The sequence below is a fragment of the Petaurus breviceps genome, unplaced genomic scaffold (genome assembly GCF_028583685.1).
Source record: "Petaurus breviceps papuanus isolate PSGF00001 unplaced genomic scaffold, PetGlider_PUasm1.0 187, whole genome shotgun sequence".
Classification (NCBI taxonomy): domain Eukaryota; kingdom Metazoa; phylum Chordata; class Mammalia; order Diprotodontia; family Petauridae; genus Petaurus; species Petaurus breviceps.
Genome location: NW_027185799.1, coordinates 24,462,294 through 24,489,836, shown reverse-complemented (window position 1 = coordinate 24,489,836; position 27,543 = coordinate 24,462,294). Strand labels below are relative to the sequence as shown.

Below are 27,543 nucleotides of genomic sequence, written 5' to 3'. Positions count from 1 at the left end.
TGTAGTATACTTCTTATAATTTCATAACTCAGGTTGATCTGCTATGAACTTTTAATAGTAACAATATTATTCTAATATACATTTTTGTGCCAATAGAGAAAGTGAGTATAAATACAATTTTCTTCTAAAATGTCAACAAAAATTATGGATCTTCATTCTGAAGATACCTGATGTGCTGTAAAACTGCCTCAGCTGCCAAGATAGCCAGCATTTTTTTCTTTTTTCTTCTCATGTTTGCTTTAAATATTCAGTCAGTATTAAATTTATTTTTTTCAGTAGGTATATGTTATATTTCTGCTAAAGGGGTACAACTATATTTTGCTGTCATTTTCTTATAATTTTATAACTTGTATTTGAATGTGTAATCCCTCACTTTTGATTTTACAACACTTTGATTTCCCTATAGATCCCACTAGAGAGAGATAGACAGACACACTTAGACACAGACACACACACTACAGAACTATTTCTTATAACAAGTAATTTTTAAAAAGAAAAAGAACAGTTAATCAAAACTAATCATTGTGTCAGTCAAGGGTGACACTATATGCCATGTTCCATATTTATAGGTCCCCACCTCTACAAAGAAGGGAGGAAGGTACATTCTCTTATTTCTTTTTAAGAGCTTGTTTATTATAATTTCACAGCATTTAACTTCAGCATTTTTGTTGGTCTTCCATTTATATTATGGTGGTAGTATATTATTTTCCTGTTTTTCCTTACTTCATTTTGTATCATTTCTTGTGTATTTGTTTGCTTCTTTGATTCTTCATATTCCATCATTTATTTAGCCATTCCCCAGTGGTGATAGGCATCTACTTTGTTTCTGATGCTGCTAAAAATATTTTGTTGCGTATGGGACCTTTATTTCTCATCAATGTCTTGCTTGAAGAATATTCCTAATAGTAGGATCTCCAGGGTAAAGGGTATGAATATTTTAGTCACTTTATAATTCTATTCACTTTTCAGAATGGTTGGACCAGTGCACAGTTCCACCAATATGTATCTTTCCGTAAACCTTTCTTGCCACAATCCTTTCAACATTGACTATTCCTATATATTGTCATCATAGCTAATTTGTTGGGTATGAGATGACTCTTCAGAGTTGATATGTATATCAGTAATATGTAAAACTGTTTTATAACTCTGTTCCAAATTCTATATTTTACAAATGAGGAAAATGAGGCCCAAAGAGAATGCTTTTTTCTTCTACTTTCATTCAATAGCCTCCCTAGCTTTTTTCAAAGTATATCTTGGGGGCAACTTCTAAAAAAGACTTTTCATGTTGTTCAAGCTTTCTCTCTTTTGAAATTACTTTGTACTTAACTTTGAATATTTATTTTGTAATTATTTATGCTATCTTCATATTGTAACCCCAGCCTACCACAGAATGTCAGCTCGATAGTTTTATTTTTGCCTTTGAATCTCCTAGCACAGTGCCTTGTAAAAGTAGGTACTAAATAAACATTGAATTGATTGAAATAAGTCTTACCCAAGGTCTCACAAATTAAGGAAATAGCAGAAACAGGATCTGAACCCAAGTCTTTTGAATTCAAATACAAGCTTTTTTCTACTACATTATGCTATGCTTAATTAATTACTTCATATATAATAACTCATATTTGAGGGATAATTGTAACTATGTAATCTCAATAGTGTTATTATGTTTTCCGGCATAACCCAATGGTACACATCCATTCAGCTGTCTTAACCATTTATTTAGCATATATCACCTATACTTCTGGAAATTAATTTGTCCTTTTTTATGTACTCGTGATTATTTTGAGTCATTCAGTTTAATCTAGTATGTATCTGGATTAAAATCATCTTCCTGTGTGTAGTATGAAGTTTTTTGCTTCTGTTTCTTCCCAACATATAGATATATTTTTTCTTCTCCTCCCCACCCCCATCCCTCAATGGTACAAAACTTTTTTTTTTTATTCTTTATCATTATAGTCCAAGTTCTGTCTTTAAAAACTACTATCTAAAGGAAACTTCTCCCTTTTAAAAGATGCACTAACTGCTGGGGTAATTAATCTCATTGCCTTGACTTAAATGACTTTTTTCTTGGAGGTGGTGGTGGGTTTCAAGGTTTATTTGTTTTTTTTCTCCCCCAGAAGAAAAACGTAGCAGTTGATCTACCATTTGATCAGCAGATAATTCCTCTTTACTCTTTCCCTTTCCCAGGAATTGTCTGTTGGTTTGTTGTTGATCCCAGTTTCCTAACTGGATATTCAAAGATATATAGTTAGAGAGAGCTTTATGGGTTATATAGATCTGTAACTAGGTTAGAGGGTGGCACACTGGATAGAATGCTGAACCTGGAGTCAGGAAGACCTAGTTCAAATCTAGCCTTTGATACTTATTTGCTGTGTGACCTTGGGCAATTCACTTCACATCTCTTTGCCTCAGTGTTTTCAACCAGAAAATAAGGATAATGATATCACCTCCCTGAGTTACTGTGAGATAATATTTGTGATGTGTTTAGCACAGTGTGTGGTACATAGCAGATACTGTTTAAATGTGATTATGATTATTATAGTTCAACCCTCCTCCTCCTTCCCCCAAACCCCCATTTTATAGGTGAGGAAACTGAAACCCTGAGATATAAAATGACTTACTGGAGGTCGTGTGGGTAATATGTGCCAGAGCCAAGATGGGAATTCAAGGCTCCTATTCCAAATCCAGCCCTCTTTCCATTCTACTACACTACTTAGGCATTTCTCTTGTTTTATTGGGTACTAATGTAGTTCCAGAGATTACTAACCCTCTAGTTTTCATTTACAAAGCTTCCATAACATAAAACGGTTGGACTTTCTCTGCCTCTCATAAGAAATGTGCTGACATGCTATAGGACTAATTGTGTGCAATTTAATTTTGGAATTGTGATAATCATTATTGCTGTTTTTATTTTCATTCTAGCTTCCTTGGGCACAGCCAGATACAAATATTTGGCAAAATTATGCCCTTTGGGGTGATTTTCAATTTACTCACTTCAGGAAGCAGGTTTTCATGTTAGGCACTTTGGGTTCAGATTTGGATTGTTAAATACTTGAGTCCTCAGTTGTCACATTGGACCATTTAACTTTTTGGATTTCCATATAAAGAAAATAAATTTTTAAAAATCCCCAGCCGTTTGTATGTTCTTACAATATTTTTAAAGTGTTCCCTTAGGATTTAAAGTGTTTGTTCCCACCCTCTAGGCACAGTTCTTAGTATAAAAATCTGCTGGTTAAACAAAGATGGACTTGGCATTCTAGGTTGATTCATAGTAATATGTTTGGGGTTCATTTCTATATTGTTTAACTAGGCAAGTGTGGTCAGATAGGTTTGGCCTTCCTCACCAGCAGAAGTATTTAAATATGCTTCTTAGAGTGTGTGATTGATATTTTCTTTAAAGTAGGCAGATCATGTTGCTGCAGCTGTTTTCATTACTGTGATCCCTGGAGAGAATGGGCTTTGCTTCTGGTATGACAGACCTTTTTCCTTTTTTTTTTTTTTTTTTAATAGCTTTTATCCTGTGGTATGTGGGAATCAGTGGAACTACTGTGCTTTCTTTTACAATGTTTTCTGTTTTGCTTTTACAGAAATGCATCTTCTGCAGACAGAGAGTTAAGAAAGTTTCTGGGGCCTGCATCCAGTGCTCTTATGGACGCTGCCCAGCTTCCTTTCATGTAACCTGTGCCCATGCCACCGGGGTCTTGATGGAACCTGATGACTGGCCTTATGTAGTTAATATCACATGCTTTCGACACAAGATCAACCAGAATGTGGTAAGTACTTCTTTCCATCTGTGGCTTTTATGGGTTTTTAGCATTGTATCATGTTGTATTTTTCCAGAATAAAAATTAAATTAAATTCCTAAAGGAAAAGCATAGTAAATATTGGGACTAAAAATGTCTCCCAGAAACAGGTTTGTTTTCAGGTTCCCTTTCTAAGTGTAGTTCTAAGCACAGGACTTTCTTTTGTCATTCTGGGAGACACAGAAGTAGTATAGCCTGTAGTGGTGAAAAGCACCATATTTATATTCAGAAGGTATCTGGTCCAATCCTAGCTTGCTACTCAATATTTATATTGTTTTAGGCCTCAGTTTATTCATTGCTCAAATAAGGGTGTTGAAGTAGGTGATCTTTGAGGTTCTTTACAATCCTGAATTGTATACTATCTATATTTTAAGATACGATGATGATATATCATTGGCTCCCTTGGCTGGTCTCAGTGGTTCAACCAGTGGCTAATAATCATCAAAAATAATAGCAGAAAAGATAACAGTTTACCTTTTCTTTGTCCAGTTATCCTATTTATATAAAATTTACAATGATTAGATTCTTTAACTAGAAGTAGAAGAAATTTTCCTCCAACTCTATGTCTGAGAATCCATCCTACTAGCCTTAATCTTTGTATTGTGTCATACTGTTGTTTTTTAAAGTCTATCCTCTTTTACTCCATGACCACTGACTGCTTTTTTTTTTTTTTAAAGCAATCAGGGTTAAGTAACTTGCTCAAGGTTACACAGCCAGTTATTTCTGGGTGTGGTGCTAAGTATCAGAGCCGGATTCGATCCCAGGTCATTCCAACACTGGAGCCGGTGCTCTTACTCGCTGAGCCACCTGGCCACCCCTGACTGCTTTTCTTGTATCCTGAGTTACTGGGAAAAATGTATTCTTATAGGTTATGGAAAGATACATAATTTCTATTGGGATGATATCTCATGCTTGACACTCACAGTTTCACTCTGTACCCTCACTCCTGCTCTAATATCTGGGACTTAACTTTACACACTGATTTACCTTTAAAAATCCTGCTTTCATATAATTAACTCCCATGACCTATATCTTCCCTCCACCTCAGTTCCCCAAAGGAAGGGTCATATCTTAGCTTTCACTTCATAACTGGACAACTTCCATGCTTCTGAATTCTGACGTTTCCCCTTTCTAATCGTAATCTCCTTTCCTTTCATCTGTTCCTCTGTCACATTCTTTCTAAATCTGTTCTTCATCTAAAAACACCATCCACAACCTCCATCGCTTTTGGTTCTGATCCATCACCCATGCTCTGGCCTTTCTCTCTTCACAATGTTGACCAGGTCAACTCTGTCTCTTAGCCTGTAATCTGCTAGTCCTTTATTATGGGTCACTCCCCACATTCTCCTTCTCTGTTCCTACTTTTACTACTGATGGAAGTCACACAACTGCATGAATAGGATCCACTACAGATTCATGTCATTTGATTTAAACTGAACTTTCATTGCTATACAACAATCCCTTAATTCTTCCCTGATTGATTCTTTATCCACTGATGTCAGTGACTGTTTCCAACTTTTCTTTTGTTACCTCAAGTCCTCAACACCATTCCTCTCTAAACAAATGTCCTAGTCTCTTCCTTTTTCCTTCATTGGAAAATCAAAACATATCCACTATGAGTTCCCTCATCTCTACTACTTCATACCTCAAAATGCCTCTATACCTTCGCCTGTCATCTCCTCCGTCATGCCTTTATTTGAGGAAAAGGTGAGAAAGAGATGATCTTTTTTTTTTTTTTTTAAGCAATCGGGGTTAAGTAACTTGCTCAAGGTTACACGGCCAGTTATTTCTGGGTGTGGTGCTGAGTATCTGAGCCCGGATTTGATCCAGGTCATCCCGACACTGGAGCCGGTGCTCTTACTCGCTGAGCCACCTGGCCTCCCCTAAGCAATTGGGGTTAAGTAACTTGCTCAAGGTTACATGGCCAGGTGTTTCTGGGTGGGTGCTAAGTATCTGAGCCCGGGATTCGATCTCCAGGTCTTCTCAACACTGGAGCTGGTGCTCTTACTCACTGTGCTACCTGGCCGCCCCAAGAGATGATCTTTTACTTGCCAACCCCTATGCTTGTGGTTTTGATCCCTTTGCTCCCTATCTCATCCAGGAGCTGTCCCTATCAGTTATTATTACATACCTGTTTGATACCTGTCTCACTGCATTCCCCTTCCTCACCCTATCCATTATTCCCCCATGTACCAGTATCTTTCCAATTGCCTATAAATATGCTCTGGTCTTAAGTAATACTTTAAAAAACAACAACAACCACAACTTACTTGACTCTGTTATCTCCCTTAAGCTATTGTCCTATATATTACTACCAAATCCCTAGAATTATGTTTCCTGCCTTATTTATAATAAATTATAATCATATCATTATAGTCACTTTCTCATCACCCAAGTACTTCTCAACCATTTGCAATTTCCACCACTTGACTGAATTTGCTCCTTCCAAGGTATTTTAACTAATCATTTTGCTTGATTTTTCTCAGTCTCTATCCTCTTTGACTCCTTTGCAGCTTTTGAATTGCTAACACCATATTCTTGGATATTTTCTCTTCTGCATTGGCTTCTATGACAGAATTCCCTCTTTGTTCTCTTCTTCCCTGTCTTACCTTGCTTTATCTTTCTTCTTTGCTGGATCATCATCCTTCTGCTAAACCCTTAGAATGGACCTGAGCCAGTGTCCCTTCTCATTTACACTCTTTTTTTTGGCGATCTCATCTGCTCCCAAGAATTTAAATGCTATCTGTATAGATGATACGTAATTCAATATAGTCAGCCTTAATATCTCTTCTGAACTCAAGTCCCGTGTTAAAAACTGCCTGTTGCTGTCCTTTTCAGTTCCATCTCAAATTAGGGGTTGCAAAAGGACCTGCAAAAAAATTGGAAAAGTTACATTTTGTTTCTTGTTGATTGTCTTGAGTTCTTATAACAATAGCGACCATAAAAGAAGATTCTTGGTCCTAGAAAATGAGTAGAACAGGAATGCTTTCTAATTCTGCTGCTTTGGGATTCTGGAAAACAAACCAAAGGAGCCTAGATTTATATCTAAAAGGGAACCTAGAGTTGATTTAATCTAAGTAACTCAGTTTTGCACATTTTGGGAAATTAAGGCACAGAGAGGTTAAGTCACTTGCCTAAGGTCATACAGCTAGTAAAGGACAGAGTCATGACTTGAAATGAAGCAGGAGACCATGTAGTCAACAAAAGCAGTAACATAGGCTTAACTTAATATTCAAGTTCAACTTTTAAAGTGTAATAATTACTTATGAACCATAAAATCTAATTAAAACCAAATTTATTAAATAGGGATTAAAAGGATAACTTCAAAGTTAAGTAGGATAAAAGTTACTCCCCCTCAACCTCCACAGTTGCCAGATCAAGGAACTCAATAGAAGAGCTAAATTTGCCCATGCTCAGTGAAAATGCAGTCTTCCCTGATTACCATTCTTTATATATTAGACCTTTAGCCCTAAATGACTCCCCACCCCTTAAAGAAACAGGTCTGGCTAGAACTTTACAGATGAAGAGAGGAGAAAGGAAAAGGGAACTAGAGGGGCTTGGATGAAAGGAAAGACAGAAAAACAAGTTCCTCATAGCCCATCTCATCACATAGACATATGTAGCATAGTCGCTCTTGTGACTTGTGTATGTAACATGTCACTCAGTAACAAGCTTCTGGTTGTCCACCTGCTGTCCACATAAAATCAGTATGGTCGATCACAGGCACTTTCCTTTACTGAAAAAAGCAAAAAAAAAAAAAAAAGAACGACAAAATTGGTTCTAGGCAGAAATTGGTAATTGCTTGCCTAATGTTATTTGAAGGGCAGAAAAGGGTTGCTCTGCTCACGCAGAAATCTCCTTTTTCCATTCCCCTACATCTTAACTCAAAGAGGTCTGTCCTCTGAGAGTTTCACGTAGAGGGAATGAGATAAGAGATGGATAATTTTTGAAGGTTGACTATGTGGTGGGAAGAAACAGGAAAGGTTAAGTCATAGGATACTGGATGGGGGAGAGCCACCAGTGTCGAGGTTCCTGGAAAATCTAGGTGGCATGAAGGTACTGAGGGCTTTAAGGAGGAGAATTCCTCTAAAAAGGGGGCAGGGGCTTTACGGTGGGATGAAGACATGGTGAAAACAAACTGCTCACTTTACCAGTGGGAAATTAGTGTTTTTGGTGAAATGCCACATGATTTGAAATATAATTAGGTTATTTATTCTCAGAATAGGGTATATTATAGCCTTTCTTCTATTTTAAATGCTGAGAAATATTTTGACAACTTCAAGCTGGTGGGTAAGCCTTTGGCAGCTTTCTGATCAATCATTTTGTCTTATTTAGGTACCAGAGCAGCCAAAAATTTTATAAAGTCTCTTATTTTGTTAATTTTCTGCTCTTTCTCAATACCTGGGAGACCTACATGACATGGGTGTGGGCGTGGGCATGTATGTATATGTATATGGAAGTGTATTTGTGAAATATTTCCTATAAAGTCTTTCAAACTTCCTGCCAAGTTGTTAATATTGGCTTATACAACCCATAACTCACATGCAATAAATCCCCTCCCTGCCTTTTTTGGTAGCAAGGTCAATTATTTCCATTGATGTCTTAGAATGATGCTTTAATTTTGTAATTGGGGGCCTCTGCACATTTGTTTGTGAATGCTACCAAAATGCATATAATGATGTCATTCACTGTCTCAGAATGATTTTGTTTTTCATTATTGGATCCTTCATAGTATAGGATTAGTGAGAAATTTTTTAGTTTCTTGAACACATTCTGAAATTTGAATAGTTTCTAAATACTTCAGCTTTCTTAGCGTGTTCTATATTCTATAAACAGTGTATTAGAGTAATTTTTTTTCCTTTAAAGATAGTTTCACATTATCTAGAATATAGCATTCCTTTGGTTCTTTAATCCAGAAAACTGAATTATTTTTAAGGTTTTCATATAAAAGTTTGCTTGGTATTATAGAGTTCCCTTTTAATATTTAAATTTTCTGTGGTTATTGATAATAGGATTGAACTCACCAGTCAAATGAATGAAGTATTTAATCAGCAACCTTTTGCTTCTGAGCTTTGGTATATATGATTCAGTCTCTGGGGGTTACTTGGTAGTGTAATACATGATGATGAAAAAGAAAATGTTTGATTTTGAGGTTATTTAAAAAAACAACAAACCTTAGTACTTAGTGTACTTTCTAAAGGATGAAAAAAAATCACAGGGTAGCTTTTGAAGGATGGGGGAGAAAATCTTAAGTAATGTTTATAAATTGCTTATTTTAAGTTTGTTAGGGAAGGTAACTAGAATACTGTTAAGAAGTATTCATAGTGTTCATGAACGTGAGTAGAGCCATAAATAAAGGTATGAGGTGTGTGTGAATGGAAGGTGGGCAATAAGTGACCAGCTGACAGTATGAATACATAATCAATGGAACTTGGCACCTAGTTAGCAAGAATAATTAATTAAAATGGGAAGTTTATTGCTAGAATTCCAGCAGTGCAGTCTTTGTACTTCAGATCAGTTCCTGTCTAACCTACCCTGATCCCTCCCCAAATGATTTTGTCTTTGAGGGTGAGTTTATGTGTCTGGTCTTGATGCAAAAAATCACTAGATACACTTTTGCCATCCACCCACCTTAAATGAGTCTGGGCAATTCACTTCGGTGGCTGAATGGAGAATAGATTAGAGTGGGGAGAGATCTGAGGCAGGCAGACATACCTGCAGGCTCTTGCAATAGTCCAAGTACAAGTTGATGAGGGCCTGCACCAGGGTGGTGGCAATGTCAAGGGAGAGAAAGGTTCATATAGGAGAGATGTTGCAAAGGTGAAATTCTAATATATTCTCTCAATAGTCAAATTCCCTGACAGATCCTAATACAGGAGAAGAATATAGTTGATCCCTATTATTATTTTAGCCTAAAGCCCAGCATTTAATGCCTCTGTTTCTGTCACTCTTGTTCTTTCATAGGTAGATTTCACATTATGTACAAGTGTTCCTGTTCTCTAATTAAAAACTCTGATATTCCTGTACCTGACCATAATCTGTCATTCTATGTCTCCCTCTGCCTTATTCCTTCTAAACCCACCCATCCAGTCCTTCTGCTTTTGAGGGCTTTCTCAGACTTGACATCTGCTCAGATTTCACTTTCCTTCTTACTATCCTCTTATAGTTAGCCAGTTCAACTATCCACTGTCTTCTCAAATCTCATTCCCTTCTGCTAACACTTGCTTATCTCTTGCTAAAACTGACCCCTTGTTTACTTCTATTTCCTTCACTCTTACCTATCAAATAAGAGCTGGAAAAAGTCATGACTCTGCTGTCTGGGTACATCATGTTGTTCATTAGTTCAGTTGTATCTGGCTCTTTGTGACTCCATGGCCCTTCTGTTGGCCACTATCTCCCAAAATCTGTCCAGGCTCATGTTGTTTTCATGATACAATCTATCCATCTAATTTTCTGCCATCCTCTTGTCATTTTTCCATCAGTCTTTTGTTACATCAGGATCTTTTCCAATGAATGCTGTCTTTTGATTATGGCTAAAGAATTTAAGCCTTAGCTTCAGTATTTATCCTTCCAATGAATAGTCTGAATTAATTATTGACTGATTTGGTCTTCCTAATGTCCAAGAGACTCTCGAAAGACTTCTCTAGTACCACAGTTTGAAAGCACGGATTCTGTGACGCTCAGCTTTCCTTATAGTCCATATCTCACAACCATTCATTACTACTGGAAAAACCATAGCTTTGACTATATGGACTTTAGTTGGCCAGGTGATGTCTCTGCCTTTTAGTGTACTGTTCAGATTGGCCATATCTTTCCTTTCAGGGAGCAAGTGTCTTTTAATTTCACAGCTATATGAAATCTGACACTACTTCTATTTCTTCTCCATTTGTCAGGAAGTGACAGGGCCAATTGTCATCATCTTAAGTTTTTTTTAATGTTTCAAGCTAGCTTGTGCAATGTTCTCTTTTGCCCTCATCAAGAGGCTTCTTAATTCTTCACTTTCTGCTATCAGAGTGGTATCATCTGCATATCTGTAAGGGGGCAGGTTAGGGGGCATGTTTCTTCTGCTGTGATTATGCCAATTGTAGGGTGGTATACACTCTGAGAGAATACAGATCCTGAAGAAAGAGGGGGGCCCATGGCAGCTTGATAGTAATTGGAGGAGCTTACTCATGAGACCTTTTTTTGCTTGTTTAAGGTAGTTTACAGTAACTGTGCGGTCATAGGTCATGTTGTCACACTCTGGCTCTAATTGTATAATATCTGAGATTAAAAAAAAATATTCTCCTGGCACCCTACATTCTGGCTTTTGATTTATCTAGCCAGGCATTTTGCATATAAATTCCTGTGAAGCATGATACTCAGTTTTGCTGGGTAGGTGATTCTTGGTTTTAGTCCTAGCTCCTTTGACCTCTGGAATATCATATTCCAAGCCCTTGATCCTTTAATGTAGAAGCTGCTAGGCCTTTTGTTATCCTAATTGTGTTTCCATAATACTCAAATTGTCTCTTCCTGACTGCTTGCAGTATTTTCTCCTTGTCCTGGGAACTCTGAAATTTGGCTATAATATTGTTGGGAGTTTTCTTTTTGGGATCTTTTTCAAGAGGTGATCAGTGAATTCTTTCAATTTCTATTTTTCCCTTTGGTTCTGGAATATCAGGGTGTAGCAGCAAGCACCCCAAGCGTCCTCAGGGTTTGCCGCCACCACAGGTTCTTAGATCTGCTTTGTTAAAGGAATGCAACTCAAAATGGGTTAACAAGCTTACTTTAATCAGTCAGACATATACCGTTTACCTTGTTCAGGGGAAAAAGGTCAGCACCCCGAACTTCAAAGCATACAGGCAGAATTATCAAGACAGAAACAGATCAAGTAGACAGATTTCCAAACTGTCCAACCATTATATCCATACCCAGTCAACATCTGGGTTTCCACATCTGGGTTTTTCAAAGCCGGGGGACTCTCAACAACGGCTTCCCAGAATTCAGATCAAATCATAGAACACTTCTCAAAGTGAGTCCCAAAACAAAGCTACACATCAGGGCTTATATAGCCTTCTCCTGGCTCAGAGAATGTAACAACCTTATTGACTCACTAGCCAATCAAGAAGTATCTACTGAAAAACAAGCCTCCCACCCCAGTCTCCAGGTGCACTTTAGCCTAGGGGCAGGGAAGATCTTTAAATTTGCATTTCCATTACACAGGGCAATTTTGCTTGATAATTTCTTGAAAGATGGTGTCTAGGCTCTTTCTTTGATCATGGCTTTCAGGTAGTCCAATAATTTTTAAATTATTGGATTTAAATTATTATTCTTGGGTCTATTTTCCAGGTCAGCGGTTTTTCCAATGAGATATTTCACATTGCCTTCCAGGTCAGCGGTTTTTTCAGTCTTATCATTTTCAACCTCTCTACTACATTTGATATTATTGACCACTCTCTCTGATTGGGGCCTTGTGACAATATTCTCTCCTGGTTCTCCTACCTCTCTGACTATTCTTCTCCTTCACTGGCTCATCATCCACATCACCCCCACCCTTAACTATTCTCCAAGATTCTGTCCTTATGCTTCTATCTAAACTCTCTCAGCTAGTGATATCATCTCTATGCTGATAACTCCCTGACCTATATATCCAGCCAAAGTCTCTTCCTGGATTTCAATCTACCATCACCAATTACCAATTTGAAATTTAAAACTCGATATTCCAAAGATATCTCAAACTTAACAGAGCCAAAATACAACTCATTATTATCCCCTCCCCAAGTTTCCCTTCTTCAAACTTTGCTATTTCTTTCAGAGATACCACCATTTTTCTAATCTTCCAGTTTTATAATCTTGGAATTATACCTGATTCCTCACTCTCCCCCATGTCATATATCCAATTAACTGTCCAATCCTGCTCTTTCTACTTCTACTACATTTTTCAGATCTGACCCCTACTTTTTACTCACAGCTTAGTTCACACCCTAATTTTCTCTCACTCACATTGTTGCAAAAGCATCCTAATTGGTATCCCTGCTTCAAGTCTCTAGTATACACTGTTGCCAAATTGATTTTTCCTTAAAGCCATGTTACCTCCCTACTCATCTCTTTTTTTTTCTTTTTTTTGAGGGCAGTTGGGGTTAAGTAACTTGCCCAAGGTCACACGGCTATTTTTTTGTGTGTGTGCGGAATATCTGAGGTCACATTTAAACTCAGGTCCTCCTGACTCCAGGGCTGGTGCTCTATTCACTGCACCACCTAGCCGCCCCTACCTCCCTACTCATTCAAGTCCAGTGGTTTCCTGTTGATTTGTGTATCAAATATAAACTCCTTTGTTTAGTTTTTAAAGGTCTTTTCAACCTAGTCCCAATATATCTTTCTAATCTCACTTTATACCACTCCCCCTCTCATAAGGTTATCCAGCCAAATTGACCTTCTCTTAGTTCTTCATTTAGGACAATCTGTCTCCTAGCCTATCTCAAGTGGTTGGAATGTTCTCCAACCCCTGTAACCTAACCTAACCTGTCCCCCAACTAACTCCTTTTTTCCTTCAAAATGCTGCTGAAATACCATCTTCTACATGAAGCCTTCCTTGTTCCCCTCAATTGCTCTTGCCCTGCCTTTTAAACTGCCTTGTATTTAACTCATTTATATGTATGCTTTTTATATTTATTTACACATGCACTTGTCTTTCCTGTCAAAATATAATTTTCTTACAAGTAGAGATTGTTTTATTTTTTGGATTCATAGCCTCAACAGCTAGCATAGTCCCTGACACAGAGTAGGCACTTTACAAATATTTTATTGATTGATTGATAGATATGCTTCAACTGTACCATTTCCAGTGTAATTTTGGATAGAGTCCCATTCATACATATACATAATCCATTTTATGTGAGGCATTAAACAAATGAGACAAAATAGATTTTTTCAGAAAGATACTTAATTGTATAATAATCAAAATAGCCTTGAAATGTAAGCCCTCAGAACCCATATTTGTGCCCTAGAAGTAGGTAATCTATGAATTGCCCAAAGCAGATTTTATACTGTAATCTGTTAGCTATAACCACTAGAGGGAGATGCGATATTTTATATCAAATTTGGTCTGACTTGCTGTTTAGTTTGACCTCCCTTCTTTTCACATTTGTTTTAGCCTACCTTCTCTACCTAAGTTTATTACCCCTGGCATACTTTGCAGCCAAACTTTACCTGCCTATCTTGAATTCCAAGACAAGCTCTTTTTCTTTACCTGAGGGGCAACAGAATGTAATATAAAAAATCCTGGCTTCCAAGTAAGACATAAATTTAAGTCCTAGCTTTGCCACTTATTAGCTCTGGGACATTTGGCACGTCATTTAACATCTCTGAGCCTTAGTTGTCTTAACTGTACAGCTGGCTTACCTGTGTATATACTCAAAGGATTATTTTCAGAATTGAATAAAATCATGCACAGGAAACTATTTGCAGCCACAGTTTCCTCATCTATAAGATGAAAGCATTAGATTAGACAGTCTCTAAGGTTCCTTTCAGTTCTAATTCCTAAGACTATATATTTTTTAAAGCTATTACCAAGTTTAAAAGTTCTGAACAGACAGAATAGATGTCACCAAGTCCTTGCATTAAATCTCATGACCTTTACTCATTGGAGAACTCCTCCAGCCCTTATTTGGAAACTGTTGTGTTTTAAACTCAACTTTAAGCTGGCTTTTCTGTTTTTCAGACCCACAAGGAGTCCTGAAGTGGCACATTATAAGTTGGAGATAGGAAGGCTAAAGATGGAGATTGGAGTTTAAAGAGAGTTTTTGCGAGCAGCAGGAATTAATGAACAATCATTTGTGTAGTGCCTACAATGTGTGATACATTGATGCTATGTGCTAGGAATGCGAAGACAAAAGTTTTTACAGGAGGCAAGCAATAGTGGTTGCAGTGAGGGGTCAGGAAAGGTCTCTTATAGGAGATGACTCTTGAGCTGTGATCTTTGCAAAGATCTAGGAATTTTAGAGATAAAGTGTAGAGGGAGTGCATTTTAGATACAGGGGGATCTTTTGTACAGCCTGTACAAAGGCATGGAGACTCAAAAGGTAGTGCTGTGTATGAGGAAAAGCAAGCAGTTTGTCTGGGAAAAAAGTGATAGGAGGAATAATGTGCAATAAGGCTGGAAAGGTAAGCCACAGCCAGATTATGATTGTGAATAACAAACAAGAGTATTTGTATTTTATCCTAGAAAAAGTAGGGAGCCATTGGAAACTTTTGAGTATAAAAGTGACAAGTAAAAGCTGTACTTTAGGAATATTGCTTTGGAAGTAGTGTGGAGGATGGAATAGAGAGGAGAGATAAGGGATGCAGAGAGATCTCTTAGGAAGCTATTTCAGAATCTAAATGAAAAGTGATTAAGGCCTGAACTAGGGTGGTTGTGGTGTGGGTAAAACAAAAGAGACAAGTTCAAGAGCTCTTGGGGACCTGAAATCTATAAACAATTGGTAACTGATTAGATATGGAATTGGAGAGAGGACAGGGGGAGATAGAGGATGACTCTGAAATTACAAACATGAGTAACTGAAAGGATGGTAATATCTGGCACAAGTAGAGAAATTATGAAGTGGCAAGGGGGTGAGGTTAGAGATTTACGGGGGGAACAGTGAGTTGTATTTTGAACATGTTAAATTTGATATGCCTATGATGGAGAAGTCCAATAATTGTCGGAATGAAAGTATATAGCTTAGGAAGGAGTTGGCCTCGATAAAAGTAGCATCCAATAGCCTGACTATCAGGGAAGAGACCCACACCTATCATCTTCACCACCACCACTCCCCTCCCAAAAATAAATAAAATCCTCCCTGTAAAAATCTAGGGGGAGAACAACAAAAGTCTAGCTGTCTGAGGCTGTTTAACATAGTACAGTTCACCTCAGGAATTCCTGAGGGCTTCACTGGATTATGTCTAACATAAAACAATAATGGATGTTCATGATGCTGCTCCTGAGTTACCAAGAAAATGTTAAATTACCAATATATTCTGACTATTAAGAAGTCAGAGAATTTAGAAAGGATACTTTATAGAAAGGACCTTCTAATTCACTATATGGACTTGAGATAGTCACTTAGGAGATAGTCACTCCTAGACCTAAGTTTGCTCCATCATAAAAGGAACACTTAGATTTATATCACCTCTCTGGTCGCTACTAGCACTCTGTGATTTCATCTTTTGTTATACCTTCCTTCTTTAGAAGCTTTTCTCCCTTTCTGGAGCTCTTATCCAACTGTGCCATGATTTTAGTTAAATAAAAGCTCTGCATCTTGGCACCAGTTCTAGGCTTTATAGTACAAACAGAATCATCAAAATACGCCACAAAAGATAGTGTCATATTTCTTAACTGATAACTCCAAGTTTATTTATACCCATCAAGAAGTGTAACATCTGAATCACCAGAAAGTCAGTTTGATTCAAGAAGGTTATACTGAAAGGTTGTAGCCAAGGTAGGGAACAATCAAACAGAACGACTAATGCAGTGACCATTCTTACTGAGGTGCTACAAGAATCAAATCTTCTCCTCCACCTAGACTTATGTAGAATACCACTTCTGGCATTACATTTTAGTGTAAGCAGCTTTTATCCTCATAAGAAAAATGTATTGCTAGTTTTTGTATTTCATTCCTTGGTTTACATGAACTCTCATGCTTATTAGCAATACATTCTTAGTGCTGTTGTTATTGTTAATGAAAGCTCTAGTGTTCCATGTCTACTACTTAAGAAAATTAAGTAGAGGTTCTATATTCCAATTTTTAACATTAGTATTGCAGTTAAGCACTATGAGCATGAAAGAAAAAGCAATGGGACATGTCAACCAAGGTACAACAAGCAAAAAGCATTTGACATTTCAATATCTTATAAAATACAAGAGGCAGAAATTTGTTATTCCTTCATGTAGAGAAAACATTGATTAGACAGAATAGTAATGATGAAGTCCATAGATCCTGACAAAATAGAGTGGAATGTGCTGCTTCTCTTTTAGGCCACACCACTACAAACAACAAGAAAACAACAACAACAACAAATAACTGAGCTGGATTGTAAAGGAAGGAAACATTTCAATCTCCTAAGCCACTTACTTGGTACCACACACAAAAGAATCCAAATTTACATAAAAGATAAATTAGGTAGTGATTATGCACTTTACATAATCCATCAGTAGTAATTCTTTAAAATCAAGTTCACCTAATACATTTATGGCATGTTTACCAAAATTTAATTTACACTGAAATATTCAGAAATACTTTAACATGTTAGGCTAGAACTTGAGAGGGTCAAAATAACGAAGAGTTCACTGTTTCAGGAGATATGTTAACTTTTTCTTTTGTAAGTGTGGGAAGCAATATGATATCTGAAAATAATATAAATTCTGAATCTCAGTTTCTTCATATGTATAACTGAGATAAAAATGCTTATATTATCTCCTTCACAGGGTTGTTGTGAGGAGACAGCTTCCTTAAAGTGTTGTATAAATGTGGCCCCACATGCATATTCCACTTAGTATATCACTATTCTGTTTCCTGGAGAATCAAACTCACTATGTGTCATCATTGTTTATTAAACTGAAAGTACACATAGAAGAAATATACAAAGATTTGCCCATCTTGACCTTTGGGGGGAAAGGGACTTCTATACATATGAAATAGTATTATTCTTTAATGTATTAATTCACTCTGTGTTATCTTTTGCATGAAGTATACTATTCTCACACACTCATTGCTTAATGTTTATTAAATTGTTCAGTTTACTTTATTAAGTTAAGAAACATTTAATATTTGATCCAGCCTTTTTTTGAGGGCACTTCCCCCATAGCCAAATAATTACATGATGATCTCAAAAATCTTTTGCATTTTGATTGCTAGGTTCCCATTATGCAATATGTAGAAAATACTTCTGCCAAATAATTAAACAAATCCCACTCCTTCCCAGTCTCATTCTTTAAAATGTGCCACCACCAGAGGACACAAACTAATATTGCTATGAATCATACCATGCACCTTAGGCTTTGGTCTATGTTCACATGCAAACAACACTTCCTACCACATTTAAAATAAGATCTGTCCTACCTGTATAACCTCTAGATTTCCATTTCTCCATCTGAAAGGATAACAATAGTACTTATGTATGAGACACCCTTCCAACTTTAAAACACTATGTAAAGTTGTATTTGTTGTTGTTATTCTTTATCCACATAGAGTGACAAATAAATTAAATTATATCCCTTTCAACTCTTAAATTCTATGAATTATAAATTATAAAATCTCTGAAGCTCAATTCTTTTTTATGTGAAATTCTTAAAATTGTTCATTTCAAGACTTTTTGAGCAACTCTTTATTGAGTCCCCTTCCCAAAATAGGGAGTGCTTGTCAACAGAAATTATATTTTCTGTATTCTAAGAAATCTAGGAAATTGCTGCTCCCACATTTTTTGATAAAAAAAATATTGGGAAAGAATCTTTACAACCTGTGTCTCTGACAAAGGACTCATTTCTAAAATATACAGAGAATTGAGTCAAATTTATAAGAATACAAGTCATTCCCCAATTGATAAATGGTCAAAGGATATGAACAGGCAGTTTTCAGAGAAAGAAATTAAAGATATCTATAAGCACATGAAGAAATGCTCTAATTCACTATTGATTAGAGAAATGCAAATCAAAACAACTCTGAGGTACCACATCTCACCAGTCAGATTGGCTAAGATGACAAAACAGGAAAATGACAAATGCTGGAGAGGATGTGGGCAAATTAGAACACTTATGTATTGCTGGTGGAGTTGTGAACTGATCCAGCCTTTCTGGAGAGCAATCTGGAATTATGCCCAAAGGGCTATAAATACTTTCATACCCTTTGATCTAGCAATACCACTCCTAGGGTTATATCCCAAAGAGATCATAGAAATGGGAGAAAGACCCATATGTACAAAAATGTTTATAGCAGCTCTTTTTGTGGTGGCAAAGAATTGGAAATTAAGGGGGTGCCCATCAATTGGGGAATGGCTGAACAAGTTGTGGCATATGCATGTTATGGAATACTATTGTGCTATAAGAAACAAGGAGCAGACGGTCTTCATATTTACCTGGAGAGGCTTAAAAGAACTGATGCTGAGTGAGAAGAGTAGAACCAGGAGAAATTTGTACACAATTACAGACGCAACGTATGTGTGATGACCAACTTTGATAGATTGGACTCTTCTCAGCAATGCAGTGATATAAGTCAATCCCAAAAGACTCATGATGGAGAGAAATATGTGCATCCAGAGAAAGAACTAAGTTTATATCCAGGTGGAAGCAAAATACCTGCTCTTTTTCCTTCTCTTATTTGGTTTTATGTCCTCTTTACCATTTTTCATTCCAGCTGGTACAATCCGTCCTTATAACCTGACTAATGTATAATGTGAAAGTATTTACAGATCCTATACTTGACTATAAGCCTCCATGGGGGGGGGGAGAGGAGAGAGGGGGACAAAATGTGAAACTCAAGGAATTGTGGAATTGAATCCTGTAAACTAAAAGGAAACAAACAAATTAATTAAAAAAAAAAGATAAAAAAATCTTTATTTTTCTTTCTGTCAGTTTGGTCTATAGTCAGGAGGTTTTTTTTAAATTAAATTATTTATTTTTAGTTTTCAACAATCACTTCCATAAGTTTTAAATTTTCTGCCCTTCCCTCCCCAAGACGGCTTGCAATCCTGTATGGGCTCCACACATACATTCCTATCAAACACATTTTCACATTAGTCGTTTTATATAGAAGAATTTTAACGAATGGTTAAAACCACAAGAAAAAAAAAAACAAAATAAAACAAAACAAGGAAATTATCTGCTTCATTCTACATCTGCCTCCATGGTTCTTTCTCTGGATGTGACTGGCATTTTCCATCATGTGTTCTTTTTTTTTGGGGGGGGGGGGGGAAGAAACCTTTATTCCAATAAATACATCCATCAAGGTGTGGCCATTCGAAGGTTAGTCAGTAATGGTAATAAGAGCTTCTACTGCATTGCCCATGTGTTCCCGCAAATTCCATTCTACTGCTGCCCGTGAGATTTCCATCTCCGTCATTTTTAGTTTCAGATCTTCCTTCTTGATTGTAACTTTTGCCAGTTCCCCACTTCCTTCTCCCGCTCCTGTTTGGCTGTGGGTCTCCAGTCACTGACATTGCCGCCTCCAGGTTGGAGCTCTGGATCTCCTCTTCTGCACAGTTGGTCACTTGTTCCAGGTTGCTGTGCCACTGTCATGTTTCTGCAGCTTCTCTGGCGGCAGCTCAGTCTACAGCTCCAGTTCTGCATCATCCTTGGTCTCCATCTTGTCCCAGCCACGCCATCTCCTGCTCACTGCATCTTCCAGCCATCATGTGTTCTTTGGAATTGTTTTAGGTCCTTGCATTGCTGAGAAGGGCTAAGTCTTTCAAAATCAGTCCTCGCACACTGTGGCTGTTACTGTGTACAATGTTCTCCTGGTTCTGCTCACCTCACTCAGCATCAGTTCATATAAGTCTTTCCAGGTTTCTCAGAAGTCTGCCTGTTCATTTCTTACAGTACTCTGTTACATTCATATACCACAACTTGTTTAGCCATTCCCCAGTTGATGGGCATCCCTTCTATTTCCAGTTGTTGGCCACCACAAAAAGAGCTGCCATAAATATTTTTGTACATGTGGGTCCTTTTCCCATTTGTATGATCTCTTTGGGATACAGCCTTAGAAGTAGTATTGCTGGGTCAAAGGGTATGCACATTTTTAAAGCCCTTTGGCATAGTTTCAAATTGCTCTCCAGAATGGTTGGGTCAGCTCACAGCTCCCTCAACAATGAATTAGTATTCCAACTTTACCACATCTTCTCCAACATTTGTCATTTTTCTGTTTTGCCATGTTAAGCCAATCTGATAGGTGTGATGTGGTACCTCAGAGTTATTTTGATTTGCATCTCTCTAATCAGTAGTGATTTAGAGCATTTTTTCATATGTATAGTCAGGAGTTTTACCCAGAGCAGGAGGTAGAGGGGGAAACAACTCTTGCTACTTTAAGACTTCATTTCTTGATCAAGCAACAGATAACCATCAAAGTATTTCCCAGTTTGTTTGGTACTTTTGTGCCTAATTTACCTCTGGTTAAGTTTGTTCTGCAGTCTGCTTCCTCTGCTTTCCCATAGAACAAACACCTGGTATCATGTTGTCCCCTAAGTAGATTGAAATACAAAATATTATGAACACATATTCATCAGCTTCCAAATATGTAGCTAATGATTAATTAAAATCAGAGGATTTAAATCTGGGAAAGAATTTGGAGATTATCTAGCTTAATTACCTCTTTTTCTGTTCAGGAAATTGAGGCCCAAGATATAAAATGACTTATAAAGGTCACAGAGAGTAAATAACAGGGCCAAGATTCAAACCCAGGTGTCTTCTGATTCCAAATGCTTGTTTTTTCCTACTTTATCATTTCTATGAATGATTTTTGGTATTTTGACACCTCTAGGAGCACTATCATTCTGCTAATCCTTATTAATTTACCACTGCTAAGTACCCCATGACTAGGCCTTTTATGCAAGTTGACATTTCTGTAGTGAAACCACAAGTAAGCATTTTAAACATGCCAGTCACATGGGCTGTGTCCACTACATGTAATACTTGTGGTTTTAGATAGATTTGTTGTTGTTGTTCAGTCATTTCAGTTGTGTCCAACTCTTCATGACCCCATTTGATTTTTGGCAAAGGTAATGAAATGGTTTGCTGTTTCCCTCTTTAGTTCATTTTACAGATGAAAAAACTGAGGAGGACAAGCTTAAGTGACTTGTCCAGGGTCACAATGTTTGAGTGTCTGAGGCTGGATTTAAACTCAGGTCTTACTGATTCCAGGTCTGTCACTCATCCACTGCACCACCTAGCTGCCCTCTTTAAATAGATAATTTTGATGGTGGTTTTTGTTTGTTTGTTTTGCTTTTTGGAGGGCAGTTGGGGTTCAGTGAGTTGCCCAAAGTCACAAGGCTAGTAAGGCCATATTTGAACTCAGGTCCTGAATAGCAGTTCTGTCAAGTGACAGAAGAGTTATAAATATTGCCCCATGGTAGCAATTTTCCTATATCCTTCATTGTTTGGGTCATTACTACCCTTTGCCCTCCCCATGGTCATTTTTCCTGTTGGTCATAAAACCTCCTCTCTGGGTTCTTCCTGACCACCCATTCTTTTGACTGTCAGATGTCCCCAGGAACTCAGACTCTAACCAAAAATAAATAAGAAAGAAGTCTAGGAAGGGAATAGCATCTTAGATAAGCTAGATATGATAGGTATCTGAAGAGAATTGAATTGATTGATAATAGGATGGGATATAACTTTGTCAGCAGTACATGACACCTTTATAAAAATTGACTCAGCCGCCCCTTTTGATGATTTTTTAGAAAAGTCCTTCTGTGCCTGTAGGTACATTGTAAGGTTTGCAGCATAACTGAATATTGTACCTTGTTAAGGGCATCTATTGAAATAATCATGTTGTTTGGGGTATTTTTGTTTTTAATGTGATTAGATATTATACCTTGTCAAGGGCATCTATTGAAATAATCATGTCATGTGGGCTGTTTTTGTTTTTAATGTGATTAGATTGTTTTCCTAATGTTGAACCATTCTTGCATTCTTGGTATAAATCTGTCTTGATAATGGTGATGAATGTTTTCTTGAATGGATCACTGTAGTCTATTTGACTGGATTTAAAATTAATTTAAACATTTAAAATTAATATTTATTGATGATATTGGCCCATAATTCTCCTTTTATGCTTTATCCTTCTCTGGTTTATGTATTAGGGCTACATTTGTCCTAAAAGGAGTCTGGTAGGGCATTATTTCTAAAATTTTGAGTAAAATTTGTATATTGTTACTAATTATCCTTTAAAAGCTTTATAATATTCTTCTGTGAATCCATCAAGACCAGGAGTTTTGTCTTTTGATAGATTCTTTTACAGGTTAGTGCCATTTTCTTTTCTGAGATTGGAGTTTTAAAGATCTCTATTTAGTTTTTTGTTAGTGTGAGTATTTAAAATTTACGAAGTTTTTTTCCTCTGTTTCTTTTATGTTCTCAGATTTACTGGCATATAAATGTGCATAATAGATTTGATAATTATTTTTATTTCTTCTGGTCTTGTTGTGATTTCATCTTGCTATTTCATTGATTTGATGCTCTCTCTTCCTTTTAATTAGACTGGCTAAAGATCTATTAGTTTTGTTAGGTTTTTAGAGAACCAACTTTTAGTTTTATCATTTATATAGAGTAATTTTTAAGAGGAAAGGTGTTCCAGTTTTTCTGTTTCCTCCCAAGTTTTGATAGCTTCAGTTTTGCGCTTATTTTAAGTTTATTTACTTGTTGATTTCCTATATTTTCAAAATATTAAGTTCATTAATCCTTTCCTTTTCTCTTTTTTTTTTGTATGTTTTTAGGAATATAATCTTTCATGTGACCTACATCCCCAAAATTTCTGCATGCTATTTCATCATTACCATTTTCTTTCATATTTTTGTTTTTAGGTGTGTTTCATGTAATGAGGGTTTTCTTTTATAGATTGTTGTCCTTTTCCACTTTATTAAATTGCTTGTTTCATTCACATTTAAAATTCTGAAAGTTAGTGTTTATATTTTCATCTGTTTAATGGCTCTACTTTTTTATGAGCTAAGATATTTTTTCTCTTCTTTCTCTATAAAGACTATACTTTTCAGTTATTTTAGCTTTATCTACTTTGAGGTATGTCTATTCCCACTGAGTCATTTCCCCTTATCCTTCCCCATTTACCTAATTTTGCTAAATTAATTAGTTCTTTTTTCCTACTTGCTTTTTTCTATTCTATCCCATCCCACTTGCCCTTCACCCTGTTAGGTGGTAAAATAAACATCCTCTTTCCTTTTCTCCCTTTCAACTTGTTTTGTTCATTAGTTTTCTTTTTTATTTCATTTTCTACCTTTTTCTAAGATGGATTTATCTCATTTTTAATTTTTATCTTCCCTTTCTGTCTATCTATTCTAAGCTATCTAATTTGGATTCTTTCTTATAAAAGATTCTAGGTTATTGTCTTGTAGCTCTTGCTTTTTTGCTGTTTCTCACTCTTTGGAAAGAAGTTCTGTCAAGTGACAGAAGAGTTATAAATATTGCCCCATGGTAGCAATTTTCCTATATCCTTCATTGTTTGGGTCATTACTACCCTTTGTCCTCCCCATGGTCATTTTTCCTGTTGGTCATAAAACCTCCTCTCTGGGTTCTTCCCGACCACCATTAGGTGGTCCATTCTCCACCCATTAGGACCACCCATTCTTTTGACTGTCAGATGTCCCCAGGAACTCAGACTCTAACCAAAAATAAATAAGAAAGAAATCTAGGAAGGGAATAGCATCTTAGATAAGCTAGATATGATAGGTATCTGAAGAGAATTGAATTGGTTGATAATAGGATGGGATATAACTTTCTCAGCAGTACATGACACCTTTATAAAAATTGACTGTATATTTGGGGAATAAAAACTTTATTGTTAGATGCAGAAAAGCAGAAATATTAAATATATCCTTGAAGGTCATAATACAATAAAATTATATTTGATAAGGGACCATAGAAGCAGAAATTAAAAATTAATTGGAGATAAACAATTTATTCTCAAAGAATGGGTGGGTTAAAGAACAAGTCATGGAAAAAATAAATAATTTATTAAAGAAAATGACAGTAGGGATACAGCATACTAAAACCTATGGGATGCAGCAAGAGCAGTAATCAGAAGAAAGATTATATCATTAAATGCTTACACCACAGTATAGATAAAGAGCAGATCAACAAATTGGGTGTGCAGTTAAAAAACCTTCAAATAGAAAGCAAAGGAATAACACAGGACTGTCCTTTATCCACCCAAGTCAACAGGAAGCAATGGAGTAATGTATGCCAAAGTGCAAAGAAGCTCCAGATGCAACCCAAGATAACAAAGGTGAAAGTAGAAGTTAAATAGAAGAAGTGATGGTGGAAAAAGCATTCTGTTATATCACAGATTAAATTTCACCATACTGTGCCTACCTGTGAATCAATATGGGGGTGGGAGGATTAAATTGCATAATAGGAGGTTCTTAAAGGAGGAGAGGGGAAGAAGAATAAAGAGGAATATATGATATGTTCTAAGCTGGTCTAAGATTAACAATGAAAAAATAAATCAAGAAGAGGTCAATAGGAGAATGCATAGGATGCAAAGGAAGGAACTGAAACAGAGGAAAAGAAAGAAGAAATGTTCATTTTAATGGCAAGAGAGGTCTCATTAAAAAATGTTCCCCTGGAGGAAGAGAGATTCTTTAAATAGAGTTGGGTACTTTATAATGGTTATAACCTGCAGGGATTTTTTTTTGGAAGGCAATTGGGGTTAAGTGACTTGCCCAAGGTCACAAGGCTAGTTTTTGTGTTGAGTGTCTGAGGCCGTATTTGAACTCAGGTCCTCCTGACTCCACGGCCAGTGCTCTATTCCCTGCGCCAGTTAGCCGCTCCTCTTCATTTCTTTATCTTAATTTCTTCAGCTGATTTCTGTTGTAGCAAGGATGTATTCCCAGAGTCTTTTATTTTTTGATTTTACATAGTATAGGGACAAGGAGCATGGGGGTAGAGTTAAGTCCTGTTGAAAGCCTTTGGGTCAGCTTGAGTAGCCCTGCTAGAATATGGTGGTTGGTGTGGGAGGGGATGCAGAGTGAGCACTTTAGGGGTTAGAGATTAGCCTTTTCTGCTGTTAGTTCATTAGGTTTTTAAGTTCATTAGTATCTTAGATTGTAGAAACAGCTGAAATTGTTTAATCTCTTGTACATAATTCTTATTTTGGAGAGGTTTGAGAGATGAACATTTAAGAAAGTATCTTATCCTCCATTTATTTAGTCATATGACCTATAAGTCATATAGAAAAGTTCTTACAAATAGTTCCCATTAAATTTTTTGTCTATTTAAAACAACAAAGCACCATAAGAACTGATGGTAAATATACATGAACAAGCATGTATAAAATTCAATATTTGTGACATTTTTATGAGCATTCATCTTAATTTGTATTAGAATTTCTTTACCAAATCACAGGAATTTCAGGTTTTCTCTATGTATAATTTTTGTCTGGCCTTGGGTAGATAAATAAGCTTCCAGTCCTGCAACACAAATTTAGATGATTGGAGGTATCAACTCAGTGGCTTTTGTTGCGTAAGTTTTATAAATAAAGAATAGCTTGTACTTACTGATTTTATTAAGATATCTTACATACCTAAAATAAATTTTTATGAGACAAAAATGAAAAACAAAATCGAAGACAGTTTCCCACAGTTCTATATTATCTCATAGAAATTATCTAAGAAAAAATAAGATTTGATTACTAGACTTATGCTTTCATTTTCTTCTTAGTTCGGTTTTTCAGCTTGATGACTTTCCCATGTTTGCTCTCTGCATGCATGTTTAGATTACACTCTTTAAATTCTGCTAGTAACGTGATTGCTTAGGTGCAAAAGGGGGAATGGAGGTTTTCCCTTTATCATATCAAATGTGAGTTCTTCATGCCTGCATTCCAAGATGTTCCTGTCACTGGTGCTTCACTTACTCAGGGAATTAAATGTGGCAGACAGGATTAATGGCTTCTTCAGAGTTCTTTCCAAAGTAGTAGGCCTGTGAAATTCCTTTAGACCAGAGTTTATATAACTGGGGCATCCATAGCATGTAGGCTTTTACATGGCTCATGTAGAATAACATAATTACATAATGAGTCAAATTAAATGTAACAGTTTTTGTCCTTTGCTTACATTAATAGTATTTTCTACCTGGCTACATATTTTCCAAAGATACCTTGAGGATTAAAGCATGCCAACATTATGATAAAAGGGCTAGAGCACATGGAGTAGGTAGGAAGATATAAACAAGTCATTTAGAGATCTTCCCCCACTATGTCCTCCTTCACCCCTGGCTTAAATGCAAAGGTGGCACTATGGAATTCTCTGCCCTGGGACTTTACATAAATAACTAGCGTTTAGGACTGTTCATCAACTGTTGAAGGTGATCTAAAATTGTAACTGTGGTTAAGTCAGATAATATGTCTTCAGTAATTGTGTCTTATTTTTATGTGCTAAGTACTTTAGAATAAGAGCTGGAAGGGGCCTTAGAGGTCCTCTGGTCTAACCGCTTCATTTTACAGACCAGGGAATATAGGCCAGGAGATACTAGGAAACTGCCCCCAAGTCACCTAGATAGTTCAAATCTGTCTCCTTTGACTTCCGAACCAGTGTTCTTTCTACTGTGTTTCCCCAATAATAAGACCTATCCCGAAAATAAGCCCTCCCCTTACTGTGTAAGATTCCTCTAAAATAAGCCCTCCCCCGAAAATAAGCCCTATTGAGATTGCTACTGTAGTGAAGGTGATCCCCTGCGCTACACGCTACATTACGGTACCCTCTGTATGCACCGTCCCTCCACCCCGGGGTGAAACGCACGCCGCGCTCCGAGCTGCATCCAATCAGAGCTGTAGCAGTGAGCGCGTCATCCTGTTCTTTATTGAATTCATTATTGAATAAAGGTACATTTTTTTGTTCACATTTACCTGTTTATTAAAATTGCTGTCAATGTTCATTAAAATAAGCCCTCCCCTGAAAATAAGCCCTCTGGTGTTTTTCTGTCCAAAAAAAAATAATAAGACAGTGTCTTATTATCGGGGAAACATGGTAATACACTATACTGCCTACTATGTGTCTAAAGTGTGCTAGATTT

The 27,543-nt window shown here is 36.7% G+C and overlaps 1 protein-coding gene and 1 pseudogene across 7 annotated transcripts in view; one reads left to right on the top strand and one right to left on the bottom strand.

The window, feature by feature from the left end:
* The window catches only part of KDM4C (lysine demethylase 4C), a 463,317-nt gene that overhangs the window by 370,654 nt on the left and 65,120 nt on the right, over positions 1–27,543 (top strand). For all 7 annotated transcript variants that reach the window (XM_069090752.1, XM_069090754.1, XM_069090755.1 and 4 more), the window contains one exon: positions 3,588–3,773. In XM_069090752.1, the coding sequence (XP_068946853.1) occupies positions 3,588–3,773 (186 nt within the window). The remainder of the gene's footprint in view (positions 1–3,587; positions 3,774–27,543) is intronic.
* LOC138163219 (huntingtin-interacting protein K-like) lies at positions 18,908–25,112 on the bottom strand (annotated as a pseudogene).